The 26,117-nt window shown below is 47.4% G+C and overlaps 1 protein-coding gene across 1 annotated transcript in view; it reads left to right on the plus strand.

Moving 5' to 3' along the window:
• The window catches only part of JARID2 (jumonji and AT-rich interaction domain containing 2), a 237,679-nt gene that overhangs the window by 157,715 nt on the left and 53,847 nt on the right, over window positions 1–26,117 (plus strand). Inside the window, 1 exon segment of the mRNA XM_032424828.1 lies at window positions 12,995–13,164. Coding sequence (XP_032280719.1) covers window positions 12,995–13,164 — 170 coding nt within the window.

Below are 26,117 nucleotides of genomic sequence, written 5' to 3' on the forward strand. Positions count from 1 at the left end.
CCCCCCCCCCCCCCCCCGGCCCCCACCCACATCTTTACGAACACGATTCTGATTTGCCCAGTTGGCTGGCATAGCGTTTTGCCGAAGCCGGCTGCGAGGAAGTGAGCACTTAGGCTTCTGCTTCCCGGTGCACATCAGTGGATTGAAGAGGCGAGCAGGAGGTCTTTGGATTTCCAGGACTCTAAGCCTATACCATTTTTCCTGAACATTTGGGAAGATGTGGCTGTTTCCCCCCACTCTCCCACCCCCTCCTGCCTGCCCCCTCCCTTCCTGACAGTGCCCCTTGGGCTCTCCCCTTTGCCTTCACAGGGGGCTTGCCTTGTGGGGCAGGTGCAGCATCGCTTGGAAAGAACCCTGAAGAACGTTCCTTTGACTGAGCTTTGCCCAGTCGACTGAGATAGCTCGTTCTGGATTTGGTTGGGCGGTGGAATTAGGGACCCATCACAAAAGTTAATCACTCTTATCGTGGAAGCTGGGTTTGAGACTGTGGGTTAAAAAAAAAAATCAGATTTTGGAGGTTGGTCACTTTTTTTTTAATCTTCTGGCTCATATACGTTGAGAACTTCCTTGTTATTGGAGGTTTGCTTCAGTTGTGAGATTGCTCCCCTTCTCCTGCATTTATTCCCCCCCATTGTTTTCACATTCTATTAGGATCACGCAGAGCTTTGGATTCTCACCCAGTTCTTTTCTCTGCTCTTGATCCTGCCCTCTCTTTGGTCCTGCCCTATGGGGGAAATGAGTGGAACCAGGCAGTATTGAAGCCGAGGGCCCCGTCTGTGGCTGTGGCCTCCTTTGTGGAAAGGATGCAGATCTGGAGGCTTGATCACTTCGTGTCTGTAGACCAGGAAAATGGGCTCAAGCCTTCAGGATTAATGAAGGGCTTAATTGAACAGGAAGTCTTCCAGTCTTCAGGGTTGCTGAAGTGGTGCATGTGGCTGGGGTGTTTATCTTGTCTTCTGTAAGAGATTGGACTTTGTTTGTTTCCTAGAACTAAATGGGGGTCAGAAATTGTCAGGGAGCTGAGCTACTCAGAGGGAAACCTACTAGTCTGTGGGGGGGAAGGGCGTGTTTGGATTTCTGCATACTTCCCGTCTCACCTCCTGGAGTTCCTACTTGCAGGCTTTGCTCAGATCCTGGAGAAGTCCACTGAGCGATTTCTGTAGTATCCTGGCAAATACAGATATGAGGAGCGATAAGTCACTCATCTTAGTATCAGCAGGGGTTTGTTGGTTAAATGGCTGTAAGTGAGATAAACATATTCGACAAGCTCCCCTGTGGTCAAAATGGCATTCCTCCCTTGGAGAAACGTCTATTGTGCTGTAAGTTAGGTCCAGTCAGGAGACCTTCTCACCAGACCCTTCTGAGGATTCATTTTAGCCACCCACAGTTACGGTGGGCGTGTATGTTCATTCTCTGCTTGTCATTTGCAGTGGACTCTTTCTAGTGCGTTCATGACATCAGGTAAAGGCCCCGTGGTTCATACCTGCAAAAGCGGACTGGGCCTGCCAGGTGGCTGATGGGGAGGAACTGGGAGGACTTTTATACTGGAGAGCGGTACCTTACCCGAGGTCATGGATGGTTATTGAAAATGTAATGAGATCGAATATCGTGAGTTCAGTTGTAAGATGTGATGAGTGCACCTCTCCCTCCCTCATTCCCCTTTACTTTTCTGGCTTAAGAGATCACTTGGTTTGGTTTGAGTCAGCAGATGACATTTAGAAAGATGTTTTCTGCTTCCCAGCCTGACGTACAGTTACCCTGCGCAGCCTTAGAATATGGGTGGAGATTCAGCATTGCTTGGAGGATATTCTAGGCATTGATAGGAAGGTGATTTTCCTACTTTTCTTGCCTTTGACTCCCTTTTGCCTTCTTTTGTGTGTGTGTGTGGTTTTTTTTTTTAATTTTTAAATTTTTAAAAATTCCAGTGTAGTTAACACAGTGTCGTATGTTTCAGGTGTACGATTTAGGGATTCAGCACTTCCCTACATCCCCCGGTGCTCATCACAAGTGCCCTCCTTAATCCCCTTCACCATCCCCCCACCCACCTGCCCTCTGGTAACTACCAGTTTGTTCTCTAGAGTTAAGAGTCTGTTTCTTGGGTGCCCAGGTGGATTAGTTGGTTGAGTGGCTGGCTCTTGATTTTGGCTCAGGTTGTGATATCAGGGTCAGGCTCCTTGCTCAGGAGATTCTCTCTTTGCCCCTCCCCCCATGTTTGTGCTTACTCGTGTACTCTCTCAAAAGACTCTTTTTTTATTAAAGATTCAGTTTCTTGGTTTGCCTCTCTTTTTTTCCCCCTACGATCATTTGTTTTGTTTCTTAAATTCCACATATGAGTGAAATCATATTGTATTTTGTCTTTCTCTGTCTTATTTCACTTAGCATTATATTATACTCTCTGGCTCCACCCATGTTGTTGCAAATGGCAAGATGCCATTTTTTTTTTTATAGCTAAATAATATTCCAATTCATATATACACCATATCTTCTTTATCCGTTCATCTGTTGACAGTCTTTTGCCTTCTTTGGATTGACACGCTTCCCTTGTTTTTTATGTAAGTTTCCGTGCCGCTGACATGTCTCCTAGATTCATCATGGCAGCTGGTGCCGAAGTGCCAAGGAGCTTGAGAGGACTGGCTGAGTCTGGGACTCCACGGGAGCTCCTGTTTTCCAGTGTAAGAATTAAGTGCCATTACTCCAGATCACGAAGCACAAACAATAGAAAGGAGGATACTTGCTGTTCTTATATTCATTAGCCACTAGCAGATTCTTTAATTATGATCATGGTTTCTCATCTTTAGGCAATTGTCATAAGAGCCTAGGCCTCTTTCATGAATGTTCAAGAAGACTCTCTCTCTCACAAATAAATAAAACCCTTATAAAAAAAAAAAAAGGTATGCCTGGGTGGCTCAGTCAGTTAAGCGTCTGCCTTAGGCTCAGGTCATAATTCCAGGGTCCTGGGATCGAGTCCCGCGTCGGGCTCTCTGCTCAGCTGGGATCCTGCTTCTCCCTCTGCCTTTGCCTGCCACTCCCCCTGCTTGTGCTCTCTCGCTCTCTGTGTAAAATAAATAAGTAAAATCTTTAAACGTTCAAGAAGAGAGAATGTGTGAAGTGTCGTGAATCTTTTTACTACAGAACAGACTTCACATTTTGGGCTCCCTCGTGAAGGAAACATTCGGACCATGGTGCATTACTTTAGTGTTGCTTTATCTTTTCTTGGTGGTAAGAATCACTTTTGGGGGAGGCTCGTGTTTCTGAAGCCAGTCCTGAGGATTTTAGCCCCTGCATATTTTTAGGACCTAGATAAAATGCTGAATTGTGAGTTTCCGTATATTTTCCATGCAGGCAAGGACCTTGAGTTGTAATTGAGTTGGGGGGATAAAGTGTCCATCCTGCTGCTTTCCTTACCCAGCGGCTGGTTTCTTAGCCGGCGTCATTAGCACAGGTCCTAAAAATTGGTTAATGCCAGGGCTTGTCCTAAATCGGCAAAAATCAGAAGCCCTGCTTCTCGTCTGAAGACTCGCTGTTGCCATCTCTTGGTGCTTGTTGGCTACTTCATGGAATTTCCAGTGGGCGGGGAAATTGTACCGGCTCCCTCCTCTGTCACCCGGTGAATAAAGCGTCTCCGTTCACTGACTTACTCTCGGAGAAGCAGAGGACAGGAGAAGCCGAAGCCTACTCTGGATCATTCCGGGACTAGTTCTGATCACTGCCTTTGTGCTTTGGTGTGTCGAGAGCCTCCCCCCACCACGCGACCCCCTCGAGCGTGTTTCTGGTGGGGAGTTCCTACGGAATTGACTCTGGTTCTACCCTTCAGAGGATTCCACCCGATTATGTTTTTTAATGAATGAGCCGTGAAGCATTCTAAGATGTCATTTCTTCATGTTTTTTCTTTTTTTCCTCGAAGGAAAGGAGGAGGTTAGACCTGATTCTTGCCCCACTGAGTGATTCACTGTCCCTCCCCAGCCATCACCTTTGCCAGGATTCAAGGGAGATTTCTGGCCGCCTGCAATTGGGTATCGAGTAACGCTGAGAAAATGCCTGGGTTTTTGTTGAAATGTTTTAAAAAAACAAAATTGGCAACGCCACCTCCAGACAGAGTGGAAAGGCAGGTTAACGTTTTAACTGGCTCTTTGAGGCTTTTAAAAACTGAATGGACTTTAGATAATTTGTTTACACCTTGTAACTACAGTATGTAGGAGGAATTTCTTTGCCCAGGTCCTGGCTGGATTCCTAACTTACATGTGGCATCCTAGGACTCTTAACCTTTCTTGCTTCTGCTGTGAGATAGAGTTTTTGCTCAGGATTGCCACAAAACTGACTGTAGAGAAAGAGCGTTTGCAGCTCTTGGATCCTGCGGTTGAGGTTGGGGTCCCCCCCCCCCCCCCGATAAAAAGAGGGTTCTGGTGCCTGGAGTGGCAAAAACAGGCAGTTTTCCATAGGCGGTAAACCATAACGTGTGACATTTGTGAGTGACAGAACAAAAGGGCTTTGTTGCCGCTTTAATTGTTGATTAATGATGATCCCTCTCAAATCTGACATGGTTGCTTTCTAGCTCACAAAAGAAGTCAGTGTCAACTATTTCCTTGATCATGACAGAGTCATGATTTCCAGGCTGTCCTTGGCTCTTTGACATTTTAGGGTGCCGCAGAAGATTTTTTTTTAAAGCATAATTGCGTAATTTTTAATTAATTGAATCAAAAGCTTTACTGCATGTTACTCTGCATACCATTTTTTGTGGGCTGGGCTGTCCCCATCCACCTGAGATTTATGTGCCCAAGTAATCTTTTTCTTAGGAAGATGCTGTGCTACATTTACATTGGCTTATTGGTATTTGGTGCTATTATTAAATTTTGATACTCTCCTTCCTCTTCCCTAGTCCTTTCCTTTGAGTAAAAGAACGCAAAGGCTCACCCCTCTCCCCCCTTTTTTTAAGTAGGCTCCACGCCCAGCATGGTGCCCAGTGCAGGGCTTGAACTCAGGACCCTGAGGTCAAGACATAAACTGAGGTCAAGGGTCAGACGCTTAACCCAACTAAGCTACTCAGGCACCCCCACACCTTTCTTTCCTCTATCTGCTTTCCATTGCCTGTGTTCTGAGGCGGTGTGGTGTGTGTGAGCAGCTGGGTGATATTTGGGTTTGGGCTTGCCTTCTCCTTGGGCGTCCGGTGTTTTGATGGGTAGAGCTGACGAACACACATATTTGCGTCATGTTGGTATTCCTCAGGGTGTTTTTGGGTTCTCAAGGAAGTTGGTGTGTTGCCCTAAATGAGGGGTTTATTCGTAGTTGGAAAGATGGAATCTTAAGCAGAGTGTAGGATCTTATAAAGGAATTGTGGAGCGGCTCCTGGAATCGTGCCATTTAAAAGTGTATATATTTTAACTTTTCTACTCCCACCTTCTGAAGTGCTAGGCAGGATATTTATCTCAGAATCGAGAAGTTACCCCGTTGGCTGATTTGCAGGACAACCTGTGGTTAAAAACTTGGTGCTCAGCATCTTGAGCATAGTCCCAGCAGGCATCTGGAAGATTGAGGTTCTGACTTCCCACTGGGCACAGGCAGAAAGTCTGGTATTTCTCATGTGGAATTAGGAAGTCACAGATCTAAGGGGAATTTATTATAGGAATTACTGTATTCAAGTTTTATAGATGAGGTCAGACAAGATGGAGCTAGAAGGGGGTCTCAGTATTATTTTCCTTTTCATAGTGTGCTGTTGGCTCCCCCCGCCCCCCCCCGAGGAAATAGAAGGCAACCTGCCCTAGAGCAACTCTGTAGAACTAAAGCCCGGTTTTGATACCCCTCTTCTTTCCTTTGTCCCACCCTGACCAAGCCAGTCTCGATGAGCATTCCTTCTCAGGGGATTCGGGGACAGCAGTTCCTTTAGGTACATCCGGTTGGTAGCGAACTTGATTCTAAATAGCTGCCTGTGTAACTTCATGAAGAGAAATGCTGTGGATATTTCCCATCCTGTGGTTTTGAGCATCCATAGCCTCTTCCAGCAGTTTATGAGTTCAAGCAAGGAACGAGGCCTCTGAAAACCAGTGTGGCAGGAACTCGAGAAACCCCATAAGGCGAGCATTCTCCATAGTGTACCTCTCCTCCTGGAGCCCCCGACCTCCCTTTCCTGTCCTGAGACATCCTCACAGCCGGGTAGAGCAAACCCTGGTGGGCAGCTCAGAGCAGGGTGGGAGGTGAGCAAGGAAGGGGGTTGTCCACTGGTAGGGCTTCTTGTTACAGTTGGGGATGAGTCCGTCTCTGGTAGCCTCCCGGTTCACTTGAGGATATGTTTATTTTCTCTCTACTCTACAGGATGTTTACAACCATCCTGTGTGGTTTGCCCACAACTGCACTTGCATTTGAATTTGGTGGGCAGCTTGCCCTGGGCAGGGGCTATCCCCTGCTCGACCCCCCACAATCTCCATCGCACACATGCACACGCGCACACATACAATCCTGATTTCTTTGAGTCGCTGCCAGGTTTGTAGTGTGTGTGTCTGGGGGTAGAATAGAGTGGGTAATTATTTTGGGGATGGAAACACAGGATTTTTTTTTTTTTTTTTTTTGAATAGGCCTTTCAGCAAGTTGGCAAAGCTTCAGACCCCACTCCCACCCCGGCACAAAGAGCACAGCCATGCTGGTCATTTTGCATTTGCCAGACACGATGTGTCTTTTTTTTTTTTTTTTAAATCTACAGACCCTCCCCTCCCACCCATTCCTTGCTCTTTGTTTAGAATTGAGATGTAATCTAAGTAATTGGATTTTACCAGCTTACGTTGTTAATATTGGAAAATTGAGTTAATAAAACGGTGTTTTGGCAGACACGCCCCTCCAGGGGGGACCAGCTGGGCATTTCTTTAAATCACCCGGTGTCCCTTGCTCCTGCCTTCTCTAGCCGAATCGTGCCCCTGCGCTGTGTCCTACTCGGGTTTGTAAACTTTCAGAAATCCCGGACAGAACTGGAATGTAATTAACCCAGAAATTGCTGTCGTGCCATATTTGGGGCTACCCTAGAGATGGAGCGCGCAGAAAGCACTGAGCTGGGTAACTCGGTCCTGTAGATAACACCCACGGAACCCGGGAATACCACGGCCACCCCCTTGTGAGTCTTCTGACGGCAGGCGGTGTCCTCGCGCGTGATCAGAGGACAGCGGGGGTGGGGGGCATAGGGAGGCTGACTACACAACACAGAATATTTCGCGTAGAACTTAGTTGGCTCCTCAGTGGTGTTTCTTTACGGGCGTCGTCTTGCAGTTTGTTAACTTTCAAAATAGTGCCAGTGTTGGTTGTGGTGTGTTTCTTTGTTCCTGTAAAGGTACTGTACCTTTTTTTTTTTTTTTTAACCTAAACATGAAACATACTTGAAGATTTATTTGGGTAAAATTTTAAGTGATCAAGCAGAACATTCTTTTGGCTCTTGGCCATGCCAGCTAAACCCCAAATGTGAGAAGGCTCCGGAGAAAAATGGCAGCTTTTGTGTGCAGCTCAGGGAGTGGAAGGGAGAAGGGGGAGGATGGAACCTCCCCCTGGGAGCTCCCGCAGCGTGATCACGCAGCACGCGCCGTCTCTGTGTGCCTGTCCCGCATGAATGGGCCTGCGGCCGGACCGTCCTCCTGGGTCCGGCGGGTTGTGGCCCGGGGGCATTGTGACACATGGACCACAAGGGCATCATGCCTTGTGGTGGGATGGCCTCTTGTGTATCACGATGGTCGAGAAGCCATCACTTAGCTTCTATCGGACGATGCTGCTGGTGGGCACATGGCTCAGTGAATTCTTAACTAAGTGATGACCGTGGACATGGTAGAAAGGGGACCGTGTGGGCAGGTGCTTTGTAGATTCCTATGAAATGGATCCGCAATGACACTGGATCCCGGTTGACCTTTGGGTAGACTTAGGGATGGCTGGTCACTTTCCCTGGGGCAGAACCACACGCCTCTCCCTCTCCCGTTCCTGTTGGGTCTCTTTGAGGGCCACCCACCTCTCCCCGGCACCTCTGGATAGCATTCAGTTCTGCCCCTCTGCTCCGAAAACATGGTGTGTTTAACGCTGTGATTCCCCAGGAATGGATGGTGCGTGTTTATCCGTGGTACAGCATGCCGCGTTCCTGCCGTGCCCTCCCCGCGTCGATGGAGGGCGTGTCTTCTGTAAGGAAGCCAGCCATGGCAAGAGAAAGGGGAAGGGCATTCCAGATGGAGAGCGCAGTCTCAAGTAAGCAAGATCCCTTGGGATATTTGCCTCTGTCTTAGGGCATTTATTTCTACATAGAATGACACTCAGAGATCAGATCAGTGAGTTGACGTTCATCTCAACACATTTTCTTTTCTCCCTTTTGGGACACTTTAGCTTAAATGGGATTCACCCCAGCAGGGCTGAGTATTTTTTTTTTTTTTTTTTTTTTAAATGAGTGAATTGGAATGGGACTCCCAGACCTGGGAGCTTCTAGAGAAAAGGCACACCAGATGGCCTTGCCTGTGACAGGGCGTCCCACATGGACGCAGCATGATGTGACCGAGAAAACTCTGACCCGAGCAACCAGCATTTGCCTTTTGGTCTTGTTTGTCCTGCACCCAAGCTGTGTGTGGCCTTAGGCAGGTCTCCCCCGCTCAGTTGGTTGATCTGTGTAGTGAGGGTGATCTTGGCAAGATCCTTCAAAAAAAAAAATGAAAGCCTTTAGCTTTTAACATTTGTCTTGAACACCAAACAAATAGCAGCCTGAATCTATATTCTCTGAGCCTGCTGTTTTGAATTTTTTAGTCTTTTACTTGGCGCGCATGCGCACACACAGAAAAAAACACACACACACACTCACTCACTCACTCACACCATGGACGGGCAGTGATGGCGTGGTTTGACCCGAGAGCACTTCTCTTCCCTCACCCCACAGCCCCCAACCCTTGACTGTAGCACACGGTAAATAAAATGGAACCCTCCATATATTTATTCATCTATAAATACATTTATTCATGTTTTCCTCTGCTGGTTTCAGTCGGTCTGATCTGTGTAACTTGGCTGGCGGGGAAGTTTGCTTTAATTGGGTTTTCTTGACCTAAGGATGTACCTAGCGTTCTAGAATGAAGCCTTCTCTAAGGGGAAACTCCTTCCTTAATCAGTTAATAAAACAAACATGAGACTGCATCATGCTCTGGTTGATCCCTTCTGTGGTTTGGATGAGGAACACAGGCCCTCTGTGCTTTCTATATGCTGGTGTTTCTGTGGACCACCAGTGGGCAGTGGAGGGCCATCTGGCTATCCCTCAAGGCCCCACGTAGTGTTTTCCACTTGACCCCAGGGGCCCCATTCTCTTTCCACCCCCATGATGATTCGGAACCGTCTTCAACCAGACGGTGTTGTCCTTTTCAGGCATCTTCACTCTAAGGAATGGATAGGATGGTGCATGTGGTTCTGGGTGAAATGTCAGCCGAGAGAAGGGGGTGGGTACACCTGCTTGATTCTGCCAGAGACTGGCCCTCCATCTCCCTCTTCAGCCTTTGGTAGGTGTCCTGTGTGGCCTGCCGCTCAGCTCCACAGAGCACCTTTCCTCCCCAGGCCTCTCCAGGTGCAGATACTCTGGTTCTTCAGCACGTCTGGGAACCTCCCACCTACCCTTCTTTACTGACGGAAAATAACAAGCACTCATTTCCTTGTATCTGGCCTTCTGGAATGAGTCCCCTCAAACATTACCTGCACAGCCGAGCGTGCCGAGAGTGCTTACCCCCATGGATGTGGCCTCCAAGTTGTGTCATCCAAACTCTTCTGTTGTGGGGGGCCAGCAAAGCCCAGCCAACACCTCTGTAATCCTCCCAGGACTCTGCAGGATGAGAAGCCAAACCACAGACCTGCACTTCGTGCAAAATAAAGAGTCTTCTGGCTGCTCTTTAAAAAAAAAAAAAGATACTGGTTTGTTTCGTGGCTCAGTCTCTGCTTTCATCTGGATCTCACAAATAATCACTTGGGAGCTTGGCTTAGTCCTCTAAGGGGTCATTTATTTGCCTGCCATTTTTAAATCTGTTAATGGCTTTATTTTTCATGGTCTCACTGAACAAGTCATCAGGCAAAAGGTGAACAATGGTGGGAGCAGTTTGTCTTTCGGGTCCCGAATGTGTGGAGTATCTTCCTGCATCCCGAGCAGTCGTTCGTCGTGCCTCATCCGTGTTTGCGTGTTGGACTTCCGTTTGGGCTCATGGTGTGTGGCATTTGTTTTTTTTAAAAAAAAAAAAAAAGCCCTAAGCATCAGCCCGCTCGGTGGCCGGCAGTGTTTCTGTCCAGTTTCTTTCTTTTTTTTTTTTTTTTTAAAGAATTTATTTATTTGAGAGAGAGAGAGAGCACATGAGAGGGGGGAGGGTCAGAGGGAGAAGCAGACTCCCCGCTGAGCAGGGAGCCCGATGCGGGACTCGATCCCGGGACTCCAGGATCATGACCTGAGCCGAAGGCAGTCGCCCAACCAACTGAGCCACCCAGGCGCCCCTTGAATGCTCAGCGTGAGAGTTGGGTCCGTTCAGTTGAAGGTGTACGTGTTCCTGTGATTGCCGATTTAAAAAGATAAACTTTTCAGCTGGAATCCGATGACTGGGGTTTTTATTTTCACAGGGAGGGGACATTGCTGGAAGAGCCAGGTAGTTCTTTGGGGCCCATCCACCCCGATGGTGGCATTGCGTTGCTTAGCTTGTCCTTTTTTTCATACCCCAGCCCCAGTTTAGTCCTATTATAAAGATTCCTATTTGTAACCGATAGAAACTGTAAAGGGCAGGGGGGAACATCACCAAACTCACAACCGTGATCCTCGTCGCAGTTTGAGAATCCCCTGTGCTAGCTTAGTCTCACCCCCACCTTCATCGGGTCCTTCAGCATCTCTCCCTGGAAGGGCCCCCCCCCCCCCCCGGGCTTAGTGGCTTCCCCTGCTCACACTTCTGCTGTGTCTCGTCTTATATACGGGCAGTCAGTTGGTTACAAAACTCTTCGTTCTCCGTAACACGGGGACAGTGGTGTTGCCTTTCTCTTACCATTTTAATATTTGGGAGTTTTCCTTTAAGTTGTTTAGCTTTCTGCTGATAGCTTTCGAATGTGGCGGCTTCACTGTGGTTACTCCTGGGTTTGCAAGCGCTTGTGATGAGCTGTAATGTTTGTACAATTCAAGGACCGAAGGTTGCCCTGTAAGTAAGGAGGGGGGTGCTGTCTCCCTTTTGAGCAAATGTCGTTGGTACTGGGCACGTCATCTGTATGGCGGTGTTTCTCGTGGGTTTGGGAACGGAGGCAAGAGTAGAGACTGGTCCGGACAAGGGGTGGTTCAAGTTTTTTTAGTTTTTTAGTAGAAAACGGAGAGGGGTGTGTGTGTGTGTGTGTGTGTGTGTGTGTGTATTTTGCTGTACTAGTTTGTCAAATACCAGAATGTTGATTTAACGTGTGAAAGAATTGTGGTCATCAGCCGTTTAAGATACTATGATTACTATTTTATGTAATTCCAACAATAGTTAAAGGAAGACTTATTTGTGCTTTAGTAATCTATCAGTTTTTTTTTTTTAAGATTTTTTATTTTATTTATTTGAGAGAGAGCGAATGAGAGAGAGAGCATGAGCGAAGGGAGGGTCAGAGGGAGGAGCAGACTCCCTGCCGAGCTGGGAGCCCAATATGGGACTCGATCCCTGGACTCCAGGATCATGACCTGAGCCGAAGGCAGTCACTTAACCGACTGAGCCACCCAGGTGCCCCCTGGTTTTCTTTTATTACTCAGTACTCGAAGCGGTTTTTCCAGGGAGAGGGCAGTTATCAATTTCACACAGTGATTGATTCAGATTTAGATTCTGACCCATCCCTGTGCCATTGGGGTGCTTGTGGTTCCTTCGGTTTGGTTTTTTTCTCCGCCTGCCCTCAAATCCTGTATGTTGAGTGTCTTTATGAGCAGGGCTGGCTAGCCAGTCTCAGCGGTACCCCTGCAGGTTCTTGCCCCTGGAGGCGCCTACCACTCCCCTTGCGAATGGAGATCTTCACAATGAAGAAAGAGCTGATATGAGGTCATTCGTGATAAATATCCGTTAGTTACACGTAAACTAAAAATAAGGTAGTATTCTTATGTGGAAGCAGGAAAATTAATAGCTACAGTGTTCGGAAGGAAGTAAAGAAGGCTCACCAAGACTCATCAGGATTCCAGTGATAGAAAGGAGTGTCTTGCATGTAAGATTTTGTAAAGGAAAGCTGCCTAGCCAAGGAGGGAAGTGTTGTGATTTGTAGACACCGTGGATAAATGAGGGGTCGATATGTATGTAGGATTGTGTCAGGAAAGAAGCCCGACAGGTAAGATATTCAGGCCAGTTTTCGAATCCCTGACAGAGAAGTTTGGACTTCACCTATAAGCAGAGGGTGCCCAGAATTTGTATTTCAGATGGACTAGAGAAATGGATTTTTCCTGCATTATAAGCTTTCATTCCTGTAATGAGTTTGTGTGGCTGGATTGGGGCCAGAAGGGATTGGAGGTGGGGAGACTGCTTCCTCCAGGGGGTGTGCGGACAGAGTCAGCAATGTGCAGGCGGGTGGGGGCCGGGGCGGGCGCCAGGTGTCGGGGCACAAATGAAGGGAATCATGTATGTGTTCGTGACAGTACCCCATGAAGCGGACAGTGCTGGATACGTGTGGCAGGAAGATTTGCGTGTTTTGTCATTACTCTGGACTTAATTTAAAACTAGAAAAGCCATTCATTAATCCCGTGTCCTCAGAGGCCACATGCGGTGTTGGCAATGCCCAGGCCCACACGTGGTTTGTGCACGCACGCTCAGGGCACCCATTTTATATCCGTGTACAAAACATAGCCTTTTAACGAAATTTATGGCCCTCTGCATCAGGCCTGTGGTTTATGAGAGCGTGAGAGATAGAGAACCTTAATTAGAAAGAGTTTGCTTGAATTAGGGTCTTTTTTTCCTCCTCTCGTGTCCTGACTTTATGGCCGCACGTAGATCTATATCCTCCGATCTCTGCCTAATTCATTTTTAATTTTCCTTTGCTTTTCCAGGCCCAGGCTGCAAGCACAAAGGAAGTTTGCGCAGTCTCAGCCGAACAGTCCCAGCACAACTCCGGTAAAGATAGTGGAACCATTGCTGCCCCCTCCAGTTACTCAGATCTCTGACCTCTCTAAAAGGAAGCCCAAGACAGAAGACTTTCTTACCTTTCTCTGCCTTCGAGGTGAGACTGCGTTCCCCGCCAGGTGGGGAGGAGGACCCTGTTCCCAGGAGTAGAGTTAGCAGCCGGGCTCCGTGTTGCAAACGGCTTTCCATTTCCCAGCCTGGTTTGGGGGATGTTTGAAGTGACCAGTGCCATGGAGGGGAAGGGGGTATTGGAATCTTCCTATTTCTCCTTCTGTTCTCATTTGACGCTTAAGTCCCCTTTCTTGGCTTCTCCACACTGTCTCACAGATCGTCATTGCTATAGTTTTAATTTTACAGCCTGACTTTTCCCGATGATCCCCCTTCCTGAACCCCACCATCACCACCACACGGGGGCTTTACCAACGCTGTGCTTTGTCTTGTGGCCCCCCCCCCACCCCCCCCCCGGATGTTGTGAGTGGAGATCGTCTCCTTTGCTCAAGTTTTGTAAAGTCTGTCTTAAGTCACATCGAGTGAGGTTCACACTTTTCACTGTACTACTTTGGGAAGAATTTAAGCAATACTTTCCAAGTACAGTTGACCCTTGAACAGCACAGGCCCACTTCTACAAGGGTGGTTTTTTTGTTTTGTTTTGTTTTTCATTAAATACATGGGTGTGTGTATTTTCTCTTCCTTACAATTTTCTCAATAGCGTTTTCATTTCTCTAGCTTGCTTTAAGAATACAATATCTAATCCATGTGGCTTGCAAAATACGTGTTAATCGCCTGTTTATGTTATGGGTAAGTGTTGTGGTCAACAGTCAGCTATTACTAGTTAAGTTTTGGGGGGGTCATAAGTTACAAATGGATTCCAGCACCCCTAAGTAACTTCCACATTGTTCAAGGGTCAACTGTATATAAATGGTGAAAATAATGGTCCATTTACATGAACAGGACTGAGGAACTGAGTGCAAGGTCGAGGATAAAATTTTGCAATGAAGGTTGAGTTTCGATTTGCATGGTCTGTCTTGGGAAACTGGCTACTGTAGGAACTAAGTTCATCACGGTTGTTGATGAGGAATGTAAAAGATTGTCAGAGAGCCTCTGATGGCCATGGGAGGTGCAGAGGAGTGTTAGAATAGAGAAAGCCATGAATGTGGAGCTTTCCTCTGGTGGGGTTGGTTGACAGAAAGTGAGCAGGAGGTCGAGGTCTTTGCTGTTGGTCATTTTGGTGGGGGTGGGGCTTGAGGTTTAGAGTTCTGTACTTAAATAGTTTTATGAAATAAGTTACAGCAAGATTTCAGTATGGTAGAATTTTTTCATCAACTATTTGAGAATTTCCACCTTGTACCCCATCACTCCTTAACACATTAGTTTGTATTTTTTTAAAATTAAGGACATTCTCCTTTACTGACCCAAATTAGGACATTGACAATGATCCATCACTACCACTTACAAACCCTCATCTTAGATTGGCTTCAGATGCCCTAGAGAGAGGCTCCAGTTTGGAGCCGGAGGATCCAGGTCCTAGTTGGGCGTTTTTAATGGTCTTAACTCTGGAGCATGTCCACCTCAGTCTGTGTCTTTCGTGATCTTGACTCTTCAAGATTACAGGCCAGTTGTTTTGTGGAATGGCCCTCCATTGGGGTTGTTGAGCGTTTCCTCATCATTAGATTCACATTTTGCGTTTTTGGCTGGAATAGCACTTATAAGTGTTTTGTTGGGAGGTTCTTTGAAACTCCATATTCCATTTCTCATCAAACACTATTCATGTTTAAAAAAAATCTGTATGGGCTCAATTCTTATTTCATTCAAAGGGTCATAATCCATTTTTTAAAAAAAATATATTTTGGGGCACCTGGATGGCTCAGTCAGTTAAGGGTCCAAGTCTTGGTACTGGCTCAGGTCTTGATCTCACGGTTCTGGTTTCGAGCCCCACCTTGGGCTTTGCACTGGGCGTGGAGCCAGTTAAAAAATACACACACATATATAAGTGTGTGTGTATATCTATATATCTCTATACATCTGTATATATCTTCATTGATAGATTTTTTTAAATTTTAAGTACAGTCTGCCTACCCCCCGAATGGGGCTCACAACTCCAAGATTGAGTCGCATGTCCTACCGACTGAGCCAGCCAGACGCCTCTTTCTTGCTATGTTTTGATGTTTAGATTGTCCCAGGTTTCCTCATTGGAGCCCCTCCATGCTGGCTTCTTTGTCCTTTTGCCCTGTCCCTGTCCTCTTTCTGGCCTTGCTTCTGGGCCCATCACTGCCCCAGGCTCATCCTCATTTCCCTTCCTCAGTTCTGGAACCAGCCACTTCTCCAAGGAGCCCTGTTGGTGTTGCAGCAGCTGGGCCTGAGCTGTGCTCCTAGCTGGAGCGTCCTTTCTCTTAGGTGCTTTGTGAATGTGTGCGGTGTTGTGTGTGCATGCACACGCACAGGGACACGTGTGTGTACATACATACACATGTGCTCAGTTAGTGTATCTAGATGTAGGTCCACGTCTGTGTGTGTATCGAAATCCATGAATTAGCACCGATACCTCTGATTTCAGTTTAACATCTGTGGGTTCAATCTGGTTTTCGTCCTTTTCACGTTACAGACTGAGAAACCTGGCTGGCTCTTGTTATCCCTACTGGGTTTGTTCATTTGATCAGTGTTTACCAGCGTAAACCCCCCTCTCCCCACCCAGTGTCTGCTCCCACCCCTTCCTTCACCACGTGGGACCCTTGTGAACTTGCTTGGCTCTGACACTCTTGATTGGCCCCCCCCCCCCCCCCCTGTGAACACCCCCCCCCCCCTACTTTGGCTCTGACGCCCCAACCTAGGCCACGATCGTTACTCCTCCCTCCCTGGTCTCCCTCCCACTGATTTGCTTTAGGAATGATGCCTTAAAGAAGGGAAAGGGAAGAGTTAACATTCACGTTGGACATTAGAGGCTATTGAAAGTTCTCAGAGACTCTCGAGACACGAAGGGGAATAATTTCAGTTAGCAGCCTAGCAGCCAGACATCGCTTGGCCTGGACCAAGGGGAGATGAGGCAGGTGGCTCATCTCCATTAGGTTTTGCAGAGCTCCCTGCTGAGATTCTAGGGATCCCAGGGGTCGAGGGTGAAGAGAGAGAGGAATGTGTGAGAGACCAACACGAGAGGCTTGCACGCTGGGGTGTCTGTGAAGGAAAGAGTGGGGAGCATGACCAGTGAGCCGTGCTGGGCTGTCATCCGTAATGGAGAGACCATGGGACGACGTGCTGGGAGGAAGGAATTTGAGTTAAAGCAGTCCCTGAAAGGGTTAACTGGGCCCTCAGCAGCAAGGTGGTTCAGGTAAATAAAGTTCAGGGGTGGGGGAGCTCCGCTTTTGTGCCTTTGGTCACACGTGGCATCATTCGAAGCCAGATTTAACTTGGAGCCATGACTCCCTGTTTACTTTTCTTTAGGGAAAGGCTTCACTGATCTTGTTCCATTAGGATGCCAGAAAATTGGCTGTTGAGAACTGAATTTAGTTAGGAACGTCTTTACCTCGGAGTGGGTACGACTCATTTTTTAGAGCGGGATTTGTGCCGTGTGTACCTGTATATGCATTATTTTTTTTTAAATTCCTCTGTGGTTTGGGAGATTGGAGAAGGACCTTGCTGAGAGAGGCATGCTGATTGCTTAGGTAAATGGCATCTAGGGGAAACGTTACCCAGTCCCCGGCTCTAATGGACGTTTCAAGGCTCCTGATAAAAGAGAACCATGTCTGAAGGTCACCACAATTTACTTTGCATTGTCAGATGGAACAAAGGTTTGAATTAAGTGAAGTCCAGGAGGTGTTTAAAGCAATTGTGTAAAAATGCTCTGAGCTTTGGAAATTTATTTCTGTGTTTATGAGCCAGGCAATAAAATAGGTTTTGTTATTTGGTTTTAGCTGATAAACAGGATGGGTTTGACACACAATATTGCACTCTTTTTTTCCTGTAATTTTTTGACCGGAGGCATTAAAAGTCTGTGTCATCTTTAGCTTTATTTTCTAAAAAATCATGTTTTTGTGAGGTCAGAAATGCTTAACCTGATTTGGCTACAAAAGCCCCAAATGATAGGTGATTCCTCTATGGTACCTTCCCAGTCCTGGAAATGGGGTGGATCTGGGGGCATGGGGATGGCGTAGTTGAAAACGTTGTTGTTTGAGCCAATTAAAACTCCTAGTTTGATGTGGACAAGGGTTAAACAGATCCTGCTGTGGTGGTACTTCAGTAATTTTCTTAGTATTTGAAATTAAGAAAAATACAGTGTTCAACTTTTTTTTTGGTCAGGAAAGTATTCCATGTTTCTCTAGGGAACACCAGCAGAAAAGATGGGGGTAGTAGGCAAAATAATAATCCAAAATACCTTCCCCCTGGTCTCCCAGAGACGACCACTGGTAACCACCTCTGTGATGAAAATATTCCCAAGCCTTCCGTGTGTGTGTGTATGTGTTACACGTGTGTCCCCCGCTCTCTCCGCGAACCCCACCTCTCTCCCAAAGTCACTGCATTTGATGTTTATTCGTGTAGCCTGGTTTTCTTGCCTAACAGTATCCCATAAACACCAGTTCCATTTTGTGGGTGCCTCATCATTTAGCAGATTCCTTGTTTGTGCTCAGACGTATTTCTGACTTTCTGGTATGAGCTGCTGCTGACGCACGTCCCCGGTTACGTCTTTGCCTCGCCTCCCCGTCTTCTCCAAAGTTGGCAGCCGGGAATGTGACGGTAACGACCGTAACATCCTTACACCTGCATTCTAGCGCTTGCTTCTTGGGTCGCGGATTCCCCCCCACACTCTAGGTTCCGCATAAAGAGCCCCGTCCGCCCCGTCCGTCTTGGGTGACAGCGGGCGCTGTTAGGGGTAAAAATCAGCCTTTAAAAAGCTCCTTATTTAGAGGAGAGTCTGGTTGCAGAAGTAATGAGTCAAATCAAATGGATTATCCATTCACAGCATCCCGAGATCCCAAGACCATTGCCTTCTCCCCACACTTCCATCAGGTAGTTTGAACGAAAACCTTGGGGGGGTGGTGGGTGGGGAGTCTCCGTGCCATTAATAACCCTGGGATTAGTGTATATATGTAAACGTACCAGCCAGCCAGTCAGGGTTCAGAAGCCTTAGTGGTTTAAAAAATCTGCTTCCGGGCCCTCAGAGACCTTTCAGTTCGGCTTGGCAAGGGACGCGCTCGCTCTCCTTCCCTATTTAAGATCATGACCTAAAATTTCTAAAGGAACAGAACATGGAAAGAATAGTGCAGCGGGGCTTGAAGTGTTTGCCTGCAGTGTATTTATCTTTAAGTAGCTGCTTTGAAGGGGGTGCGCATGTCTCCTGCCGGAGGCGTAATTAGTATCTTCGCCTGGTCCCCTCCGAGGGGGCTGTGTGTCAGAGCACTGAGCCCAGTGACTGGTACCCCCACCATCGCTCTGTCACTGTTCTCGTTATTCTTTTTTTTTTTTTTTAAATATTTTATTTATTTATTTGACAGAGAGAGACACAGCGAGAGAGGGAACAGAAGCAGCGGGAGTGGGAGTGGGAGAAGCAGGCTTCCCGCGGAGCAGAGAGCCCGATGCAGGGCTCGATCCCAGGACCCTGGGATCATGACCTGAGCCGAAGGCAGACGCCTAATGACTGAGCCACCCAGGCGCCCCTGTTCTCGTTATTCTTAATGAGCTGGGTCTTCTTCCCTTTGTTCTGACTATGATTATTAACAGATTAAAAAGCTTAGCACAGTAGAGCAGTGGCAGGTTAAATGATTGTCTTATTTACATTTTTCTCTTTATGGGGCACTGCAAACAAGGGGGATTCCCAGAGGGGATTCCTGAAACACACACACACACACACACACACACACACACACACACACACACAGTTTTGGTTCTCATGACGGTGGGTGCCATAGACCTGCGGATTGCAGTGAGCTCTTTGAGGGGGGGGGGCGGTATTCTCGGTAAAGGAACAGCACTGTCCGCCTTTGTGCAAAGCAGGGCTTTCTGTTTGGGGATTTGCCTGCCTTTTGTTTCTAGAGTCTTAGAGAATCTTCAGTGATAAGCTGTCATTCAATTGCTAATTAATTCGGCGGGCCTCTGTGGAACCTTTTTTATATGCTAGACACCTAGAAGACAGAGATGAGGAACAGGAAAGCTGAGAGGCTCACAGCAAACATGTGGAAGGTGCCAGGGTAGAGGTGTGTGTGCACGGCGCACAAGCCGGAAGGAAGTGCCTGGGACAGCCGTGCAAAGGAAGGAGCACTTGAGCTGGCTTTGTGGAAGGGGAGGGGGGCAGGCCCCTGCCGAGGTGTGGATTGATGTGTTGTTTGGGAGGCCCCAAGTGGATGCAGCAGGGAAGTGAGCTGTGTTGTCCACTCCTGCGGGCCTTGGGCTAGATACTTGGGCCCCACTGGGGCCCTGCAGCTGACAAGGTGATTTACCATGCCGGGGGCCATTCAGAAGGTGATCCTGGCTGGCGGCTCGGTGGAAAATGGCTTGAGGCTGCGGAAAGGCCCCCCTCCCTCCACTACCCCGGGTGGGGGTCGGTTATTGAAGCATCCAGGCCCAAGGCCTAGAATCTCCTATCTCTGGCAGGTGACTCAATCTGCAATAAGCCTGTTTCCTCATTTGTAAGATGGGTAGGGGGTATCTGTGCCGCCCCCCGCCCCCACCCCTTGCTGTGGGGTCAAACTAAAGCTCCTGGGCATTCAATAGGCCCAGCCAATGCCCTTGGTGGTCATCCCAGAGATAAGGCAGGATTTGAGATTTAGGAAGGAGCCTTCCAAAAGACCAGCAGAATAGCCAAGATTGCAGGTAGCCCGCCTGCCGGGAGCTGATTCTCTAAAGCCCTTTGCCCTCCTTATTGACAAGGAGAGCATACATAGATAGAGGACTGACTTTGGGTATTGAGGACGATCATTTGTAAGTAGGGCAAATGCAGAAAGCCTGGGGTGGTTTAGAGGTCACAGAATGAAAGGGGATTAACCTGCTAGAAAGCAATTAAGCAATCCTCCGATTGCAAGGAACACTTCAGCACTAATAATGAACTTCGTTGAGCAAAATGGAAATGCTGTTACATTAGATGGGATCTTTGGGGAGAAAGGCCAATGCCACAGTGGTACACAACTCTTTTTTTTGATGGCTCCTTCTGAGAGGTGTTGCATCTTAATTTTTGAGAGTAGTAGCAGAGAGAAGCAGGATCCAAAATTATACTCTAACCGCCTCGAGGGCCAAAGGGGCCACCTTCTCTTTTCTCCAGATAGACCAGCCTTTATATGCTTGGTTTTCCAATTGAGTCTGTGTTACGTGGCTGAGTTCTGCTGAGCAAGCGATTTATTTGCCAGGATAGTTTAACAGGCTAGTTAGGAAGAAATATGAAACCATGGAATTCTTCAGCGCTGAGGGAGGGGAAGGATGGATGGATCCCTTTTAATTGCTCTGTGACCTTGATCAGTTGTTAAGATTCCAAGACCTTTTGCTCCGAGGACTGACCCTGTTCCAGGCCAACCAGCCTCTGACCAGGCTTTGCCCTCCCTGAAGATAAAGCAGGCTCCCTCTTCCCCCGCCACCCGCGCCTGGCACAGAGTCCGTGGTATTCCTCACAATCATCTCTGGCCTTCTTAGTTTCTAGAGATTCTGAAATCCATTTAGAGAAGGTAGATGGAGGGGGGGGCGGGTACTTTTAGTCGGGACAGTCCTGTTTTGATTGCTGGTGAGCACGTTGCTGGCTGCTGGGGCATCATTATTCTGAGACCACTAAAGTCCTTGGTATTGTTAACCTTAAAAATAAAACTCAGTTATTTTACCAGCAAAAATGGACTTCTTTGGGGGACAGCAGAAAATTGCAATTTGGGCATACAGACCACAGCATGCCATCTGGCAAACCCAACAAAGAGGAACGTTTTGTGGAGGAGGGAGTCAGGAAGGGGTTATTGTGAGTCAAAGTCCATTGGAGAAAAGTAAAGAGTTCAGGGTGCTGACCATTTCTCAGGGGCTGAGTAGCAGGGGTGGTCGATTTCTTCCAGGAGATGCAGTGTGTCTTTTTCCCTGTTGGGGCCTATAATTGATGACTCTTTCCTCTTGCCCGTTCTTCTGTTGGGGCCTGAAAATGGACACTTCTTCCTGTAATTTACATTGATGGTGTCCTGGCTCTCCTCTCTAGCCTCCCAACTCTAATGCGGTCTCCCTTTATTAATTTTCACAGTATGCGTGTCCCCCAGGCAAGGTGACCCTGCCTTCAGCGTTCAGCGTCTGTTAGGATTTGTGGACGCTTTGCATGATGAAGAGAGCACAGACTTTGGCCATGTTCACAGAGTGGCCTGTGAGCTTGATAAAGCTACTTTCTAACTTGTTTCCACTTCTGAGCTTGATGGGTAGAAGTGAGGTTCAGTGGAGGCCATCCTAGCTGTTCTGTGGTGTGATCGTGTGGTTTTTTGAGGAAGAGCCAGAGAGCCCTCGTTGCATTCGACTGGGTGTGTATTTGTGTATGTTTTAAGCCATGGGTATAGATAACAAACCTGGGAAAGATTGTAAGGGGAGGGTCTTCTCCTCCGCCCCCGCCCCCCCCCATTCTTCTTCTCAACCTGCTTGCCTTCCCCGTTTAGGAAAGCAGATGGGAAATTGCTTTTGCTCCTACCTGTGTGAAGTTACCTGAAAGGCTGATGTTACAGTCCTGAGTCTTTGTCACTGAAACCAAGTATTAACCTAATACCGCTCCAGTGAGAGCTAACTTACGGTGTTTTGCGTACGTGACCTTACACCCTTTGGGGTCATCACAGTTGTGACAGCTGAAGACCTCATCCTCACTGTACAGACAAGCAGACGAGTCTCACAACAAAGAAGCACATGACTGCTGAGCTGACGCTTCGTTCTAGATTTTGGGATTCCATGGAGGGTCTCGTTCCGTGATTTGGATTGGCACATACGTAAAGAAGGAGCAGTCCCAGGATGGGGCAGCGTCGCACAGGCAGCTCCTTATCCCATAAGGAATTAGGGGGCTGCCTTTGAATTTGGCCTCTGGCCTGGCGGGCTATTCCCCACGACCTCCTGCATGTACCCCGGCTGGTGCCAGATGGCTTTAGCGGAGCGTCTTTAAATTTTACCATAATTTTAATTACCTTTCCTTTAGAACAAGTGATACTAATTTTCTCCTGATGTTATGCAGATAAATCATTAAAGGCACGAATGTGGATCACTTTAAAGAAAACACACAGAGAGGCTGTGTATGGCAAATAATCTTAGGGCCCACGGAGGTGGATGAAGTTGGGGAACTCCTTTTGTCAGTTCTTCTTCCCAGGTAAATTACAAAGGCCGCCCTGGAAGAGACCAGGAGACCCCTCCATTCGCTGTGTCCTAGTTGTCCCACAGCCTTACAGGGCACTTTGTGTTTCCCTGCGGGTGGGGGGGGGGGTAAGATGAGTATGTGGTACGTCCAGAGTTAGGTGAATGATCCAAGGCAGTTGGCAGCTGCATTTTTCTGTGACTCTCCCGTGTCAACGATTGGAGCTTTCCGCTAACTCAGGAAATCCGCAGACCGCTATCCCTCTAGCCCCCAACCTGGCCCCTACCAGTTCACTCTTTTGTTTTAAAATTTCCTCGTAGGATAGTAGGGCCCGACTGCTTTTCATTCTGTTTGTATCACCTGAAAGGCCAATCGTGAAAATGCCCACCCGGTGGGCCGGCTGGGTCTATTAGGTCAAACTACAGAAGTGGACTCCCCCGCTCAATGACAGCGTGCAGGGAATCCCTGTAGGGTCTTCCCAAAATAGAACGGAGCTATGTTTAGCTTGTTAAGATAAAGAACTGGTTGGGGGAGGGAAGATAATGGGAAGGAGGGCTTGTATGTATGTGTTCATGATTATGATTCATAGAGAAGAATCCAATTTTATAGAAACCACAGCCCAAATTAGAGAAAGCAAGCTTTTGGATTAAAATGATTTCTGTTGTGGTTGTAACATACCACAGTTTGATTTTTGTCCAGATGAAAACATTTGGTTTTCACTTCAGTAAATATTGTGGAGACATTGCCAGCTAATTCTGAAAAGTAATGAAATACGGCTTTGGCAAAGCGCACAGGCATTCTGTACTCCGGATTCCACTTATCTGATCCAAGTTCAGATTTTTTTTTTTTTCCACATTTGCTAATGCACTTGAATAATCAGAAGAGAAAAATCTGCCTGTGATTGTAGGAGAAAACTATATACGCTAAATACACTTTTATAATTTACTGGGTATAAAAACTGCCTTGCTCCTCCCCAAACACCCCACACGTTCCGTAAGTCTTTTCGAAACCGTCACCTTTCATTGATTACATCTCTAGAGCTACAGTTTGCAAGGGAGACAGGATGTAATTCTGCGTGGTGAGTCAGCCTCGCTCTGTTGTTAATTAACGTCGCGAATGGCGCTTGTCTCTTAGCGTGGGGAGACCACCCTGAGAACACCGGGGGAAAGAGCTCGGAATGGGGGGCTGTGAGCCCCCTCGGAGACCCCCCGTTTTCCCAGTCTTCACTGGTGTGCAGCAGGTGGTAGGTGAGTCCTGCTGTGGGAGGGGGAAGATCTCTCTGAGGAAGCTTTTTCATGTTGTGAGACCACACAGCCCCCTGTCCCTGGTTTTCCCTTTCCCTGTAGCTCCGTTCCTGTTTTCCTGAGTGCTAGCCCCACAGTGAGCTTCCCCAAAGTCTGCCTCCTCGGCTGTTTGGAGTAAAGAATTTTCCCTAATAAATTGTCTAGAGATGAAGCTTGCTTATGTACCAGGATCTATAAGGTGCATACTGTTTTTGGTGAAAACTTTAAAAGCGTATGTGCTTTACTGTTTTCACATACTAAACACTGATTGAGCTTTTTGTGGCCTCTTCATCAATAATGAATGATTATGTAATACACCCATTCACCCCTTTTAACCTGAGGAATGTGGGGTAGTTTTCACTAGCGATAAATAACCCAGATTGCTTTAGGGTTTATAAAATGCCCTTTCCTTCACCTTTTTTTTGTGTGTGTGTGTGTTTGTGTGTGTCTGTCTGTCTGTCTAGCAGATTCCTCTTCCTCTTAACTAATCTGTAAATTAGATAATCAAGCTTGAATCTAGGCTAAGAAATGAATGTGCTCTGTGTGAATGCCTTTAACTAGTTGTGGTTCCTTACAGGCTTTTTGCTTCCTTTTATATATTTGAAGTTGTTACATAGTTATTCTCCAGGTATTAGTATATAACAGTGCTTCCCTGTCACCTTGAGTATTTTTAGTGTGGCATGAAGTAGTGGGATGATTTTACTGGTTTTATCTCTGCGAGAATGAAAGGCAGCTTCTGCTCTTGGCACTTCCCTGGTTTGTCTCGATCTGAATGTCAGCTCTGCCAGCGGACACGCCAACAGCGGGGGCTTGGAGGGATTACATACAGTAGCCACCTGGTGACAGAGTACCAGGCCCTGTTGGATTTAATGTTTTCTGCTTGCTTCAGTTGGACTATAAAGTGAGTGAAATGTAAGGGTGTGATAAAATTCTGGAGGTCTGTTCTTCTGGGGCAGAAGCTAACAGTTCACGAGGCCACTCCTGGTGGACGGATTGGCAGTGACGTCATGAACATAGGCTGAAGGACAGTAAGGGCCATACCCAGGAGGAGCTGGGTTGTTTGTAATGAGTGGCACCTGCCAGAGGGGAGAATTGGTACAAGCCGAGGATGTGAGCTAAGGGCATCATCTTGCCTTGGAGTAATTACCTGGCGCCCCCCCCCCCCCCACTCCCAGGTTCATTGTTATTGAATATTGAGCCTTTTTCAGCCACTTAACCCTTCTCTCGGAAGTATTCCTTCCCTTTATCATACTGGCCTCTCCGTTCCCCATCTGGTTTGAGAACCCTTCGTTACCTTTTTTTTTGATGATGCTCTGCCTTTGGGTCCAGACCAGAGGTCAGTGGTCCTGACTAGAAGCACAGTCACCTCTTAGTGTGAGGGTGCTTATCCCCGTGCCCCCGAACTTAAGGCACATCACCTCCTTCCCGGCCCCGACTGCAGAGCCGGCTCCCCCAGGACTTGGTGGTGTTTGGAGTCTGATTTTGAGAAAGCCCTTCAGAGACACCCCATCTCTGTTCTTCATATCTTACCTGTCCCTTGTGTTAGTTATAGTTAGCCTCTGACTTTCTTCTAGAATACTGGGGAGGTTAGAGCAGTTTACTTGTGTTTGGGGAGAAGCTGTTAGAACAGATACATTCAAAAGATTGGTTATTTGCTGCCGTTGTGGAAGAAATTACCCTGTGTGCTTTCTTTTAGGAATATTAACGCTTGGATGCGTCTAGACATTTCCTCCATTTTAGTTCTCTGGAACATAACGTTCACCCCATTCTCAAAATCTTGAGTATGAGGAATGGGATAGTTGCTTCGTGCTGCTTTATCCAAGGTTTGAATCTTCAAAAAAAAAAAAAAAAAAAAAATCCTCAACAGATGCTGTTAAGTGGAAGTTAACTCTTTGTTTTTCATAGTTGCACCTGGATTTTTTTTAGCAGATTCTCTTTGAAACCTAGACCATTTTTATCAGTCTTACACCGCCTCCCCCCCCCCCCCCCCCCCTCCCCCGGGTTGGTCCACGAGTCCAAGATCGAGCCCAGGCTCTTCTTTAGAAGAAATCCAACATGGGTAATTTTATCTGGGAGGCACTTGAAGAGATGCTTCCCTCATTACCTCTCATTTCACAGAAGAGGGAACTCTGATGACCGAGCCCCACACTTCCAAGCGTTGAAGTTCCTTGCTAGGTCTGTCCAACAACATGTAACGTGTTGCCTTCTGTCATGTTCTATGCCAGGATGAATTGGAGCCTGTGGTGAAATGTCTGTGTCTGTCCGTCTGCCTCATCAGTGCTAAAATACAGTTTTCCCTGATTTTTCTAAAATACATACAGTTAGATTTGGGAATGAAAGATCCAGCAGGATTGGTCATTGGACTGAGGATGGAGGCACGTGCCTGTGCCCACCTGTGAATGGAGAATCCTAACTGCGGGTTCCGAGTTGGGAACTGGGAAGCATGCTGTCCCCTCTTTCTAGTCACTCTTGTACTAATCCTAAAACCACTCTAGAACAAGT

The sequence above is a fragment of the Phoca vitulina genome, unplaced genomic scaffold (assembly GCF_004348235.1).
Source record: "Phoca vitulina isolate PV1807 unplaced genomic scaffold, GSC_HSeal_1.0 scaffold31, whole genome shotgun sequence".
Taxonomy (NCBI): domain Eukaryota; kingdom Metazoa; phylum Chordata; class Mammalia; order Carnivora; family Phocidae; genus Phoca; species Phoca vitulina.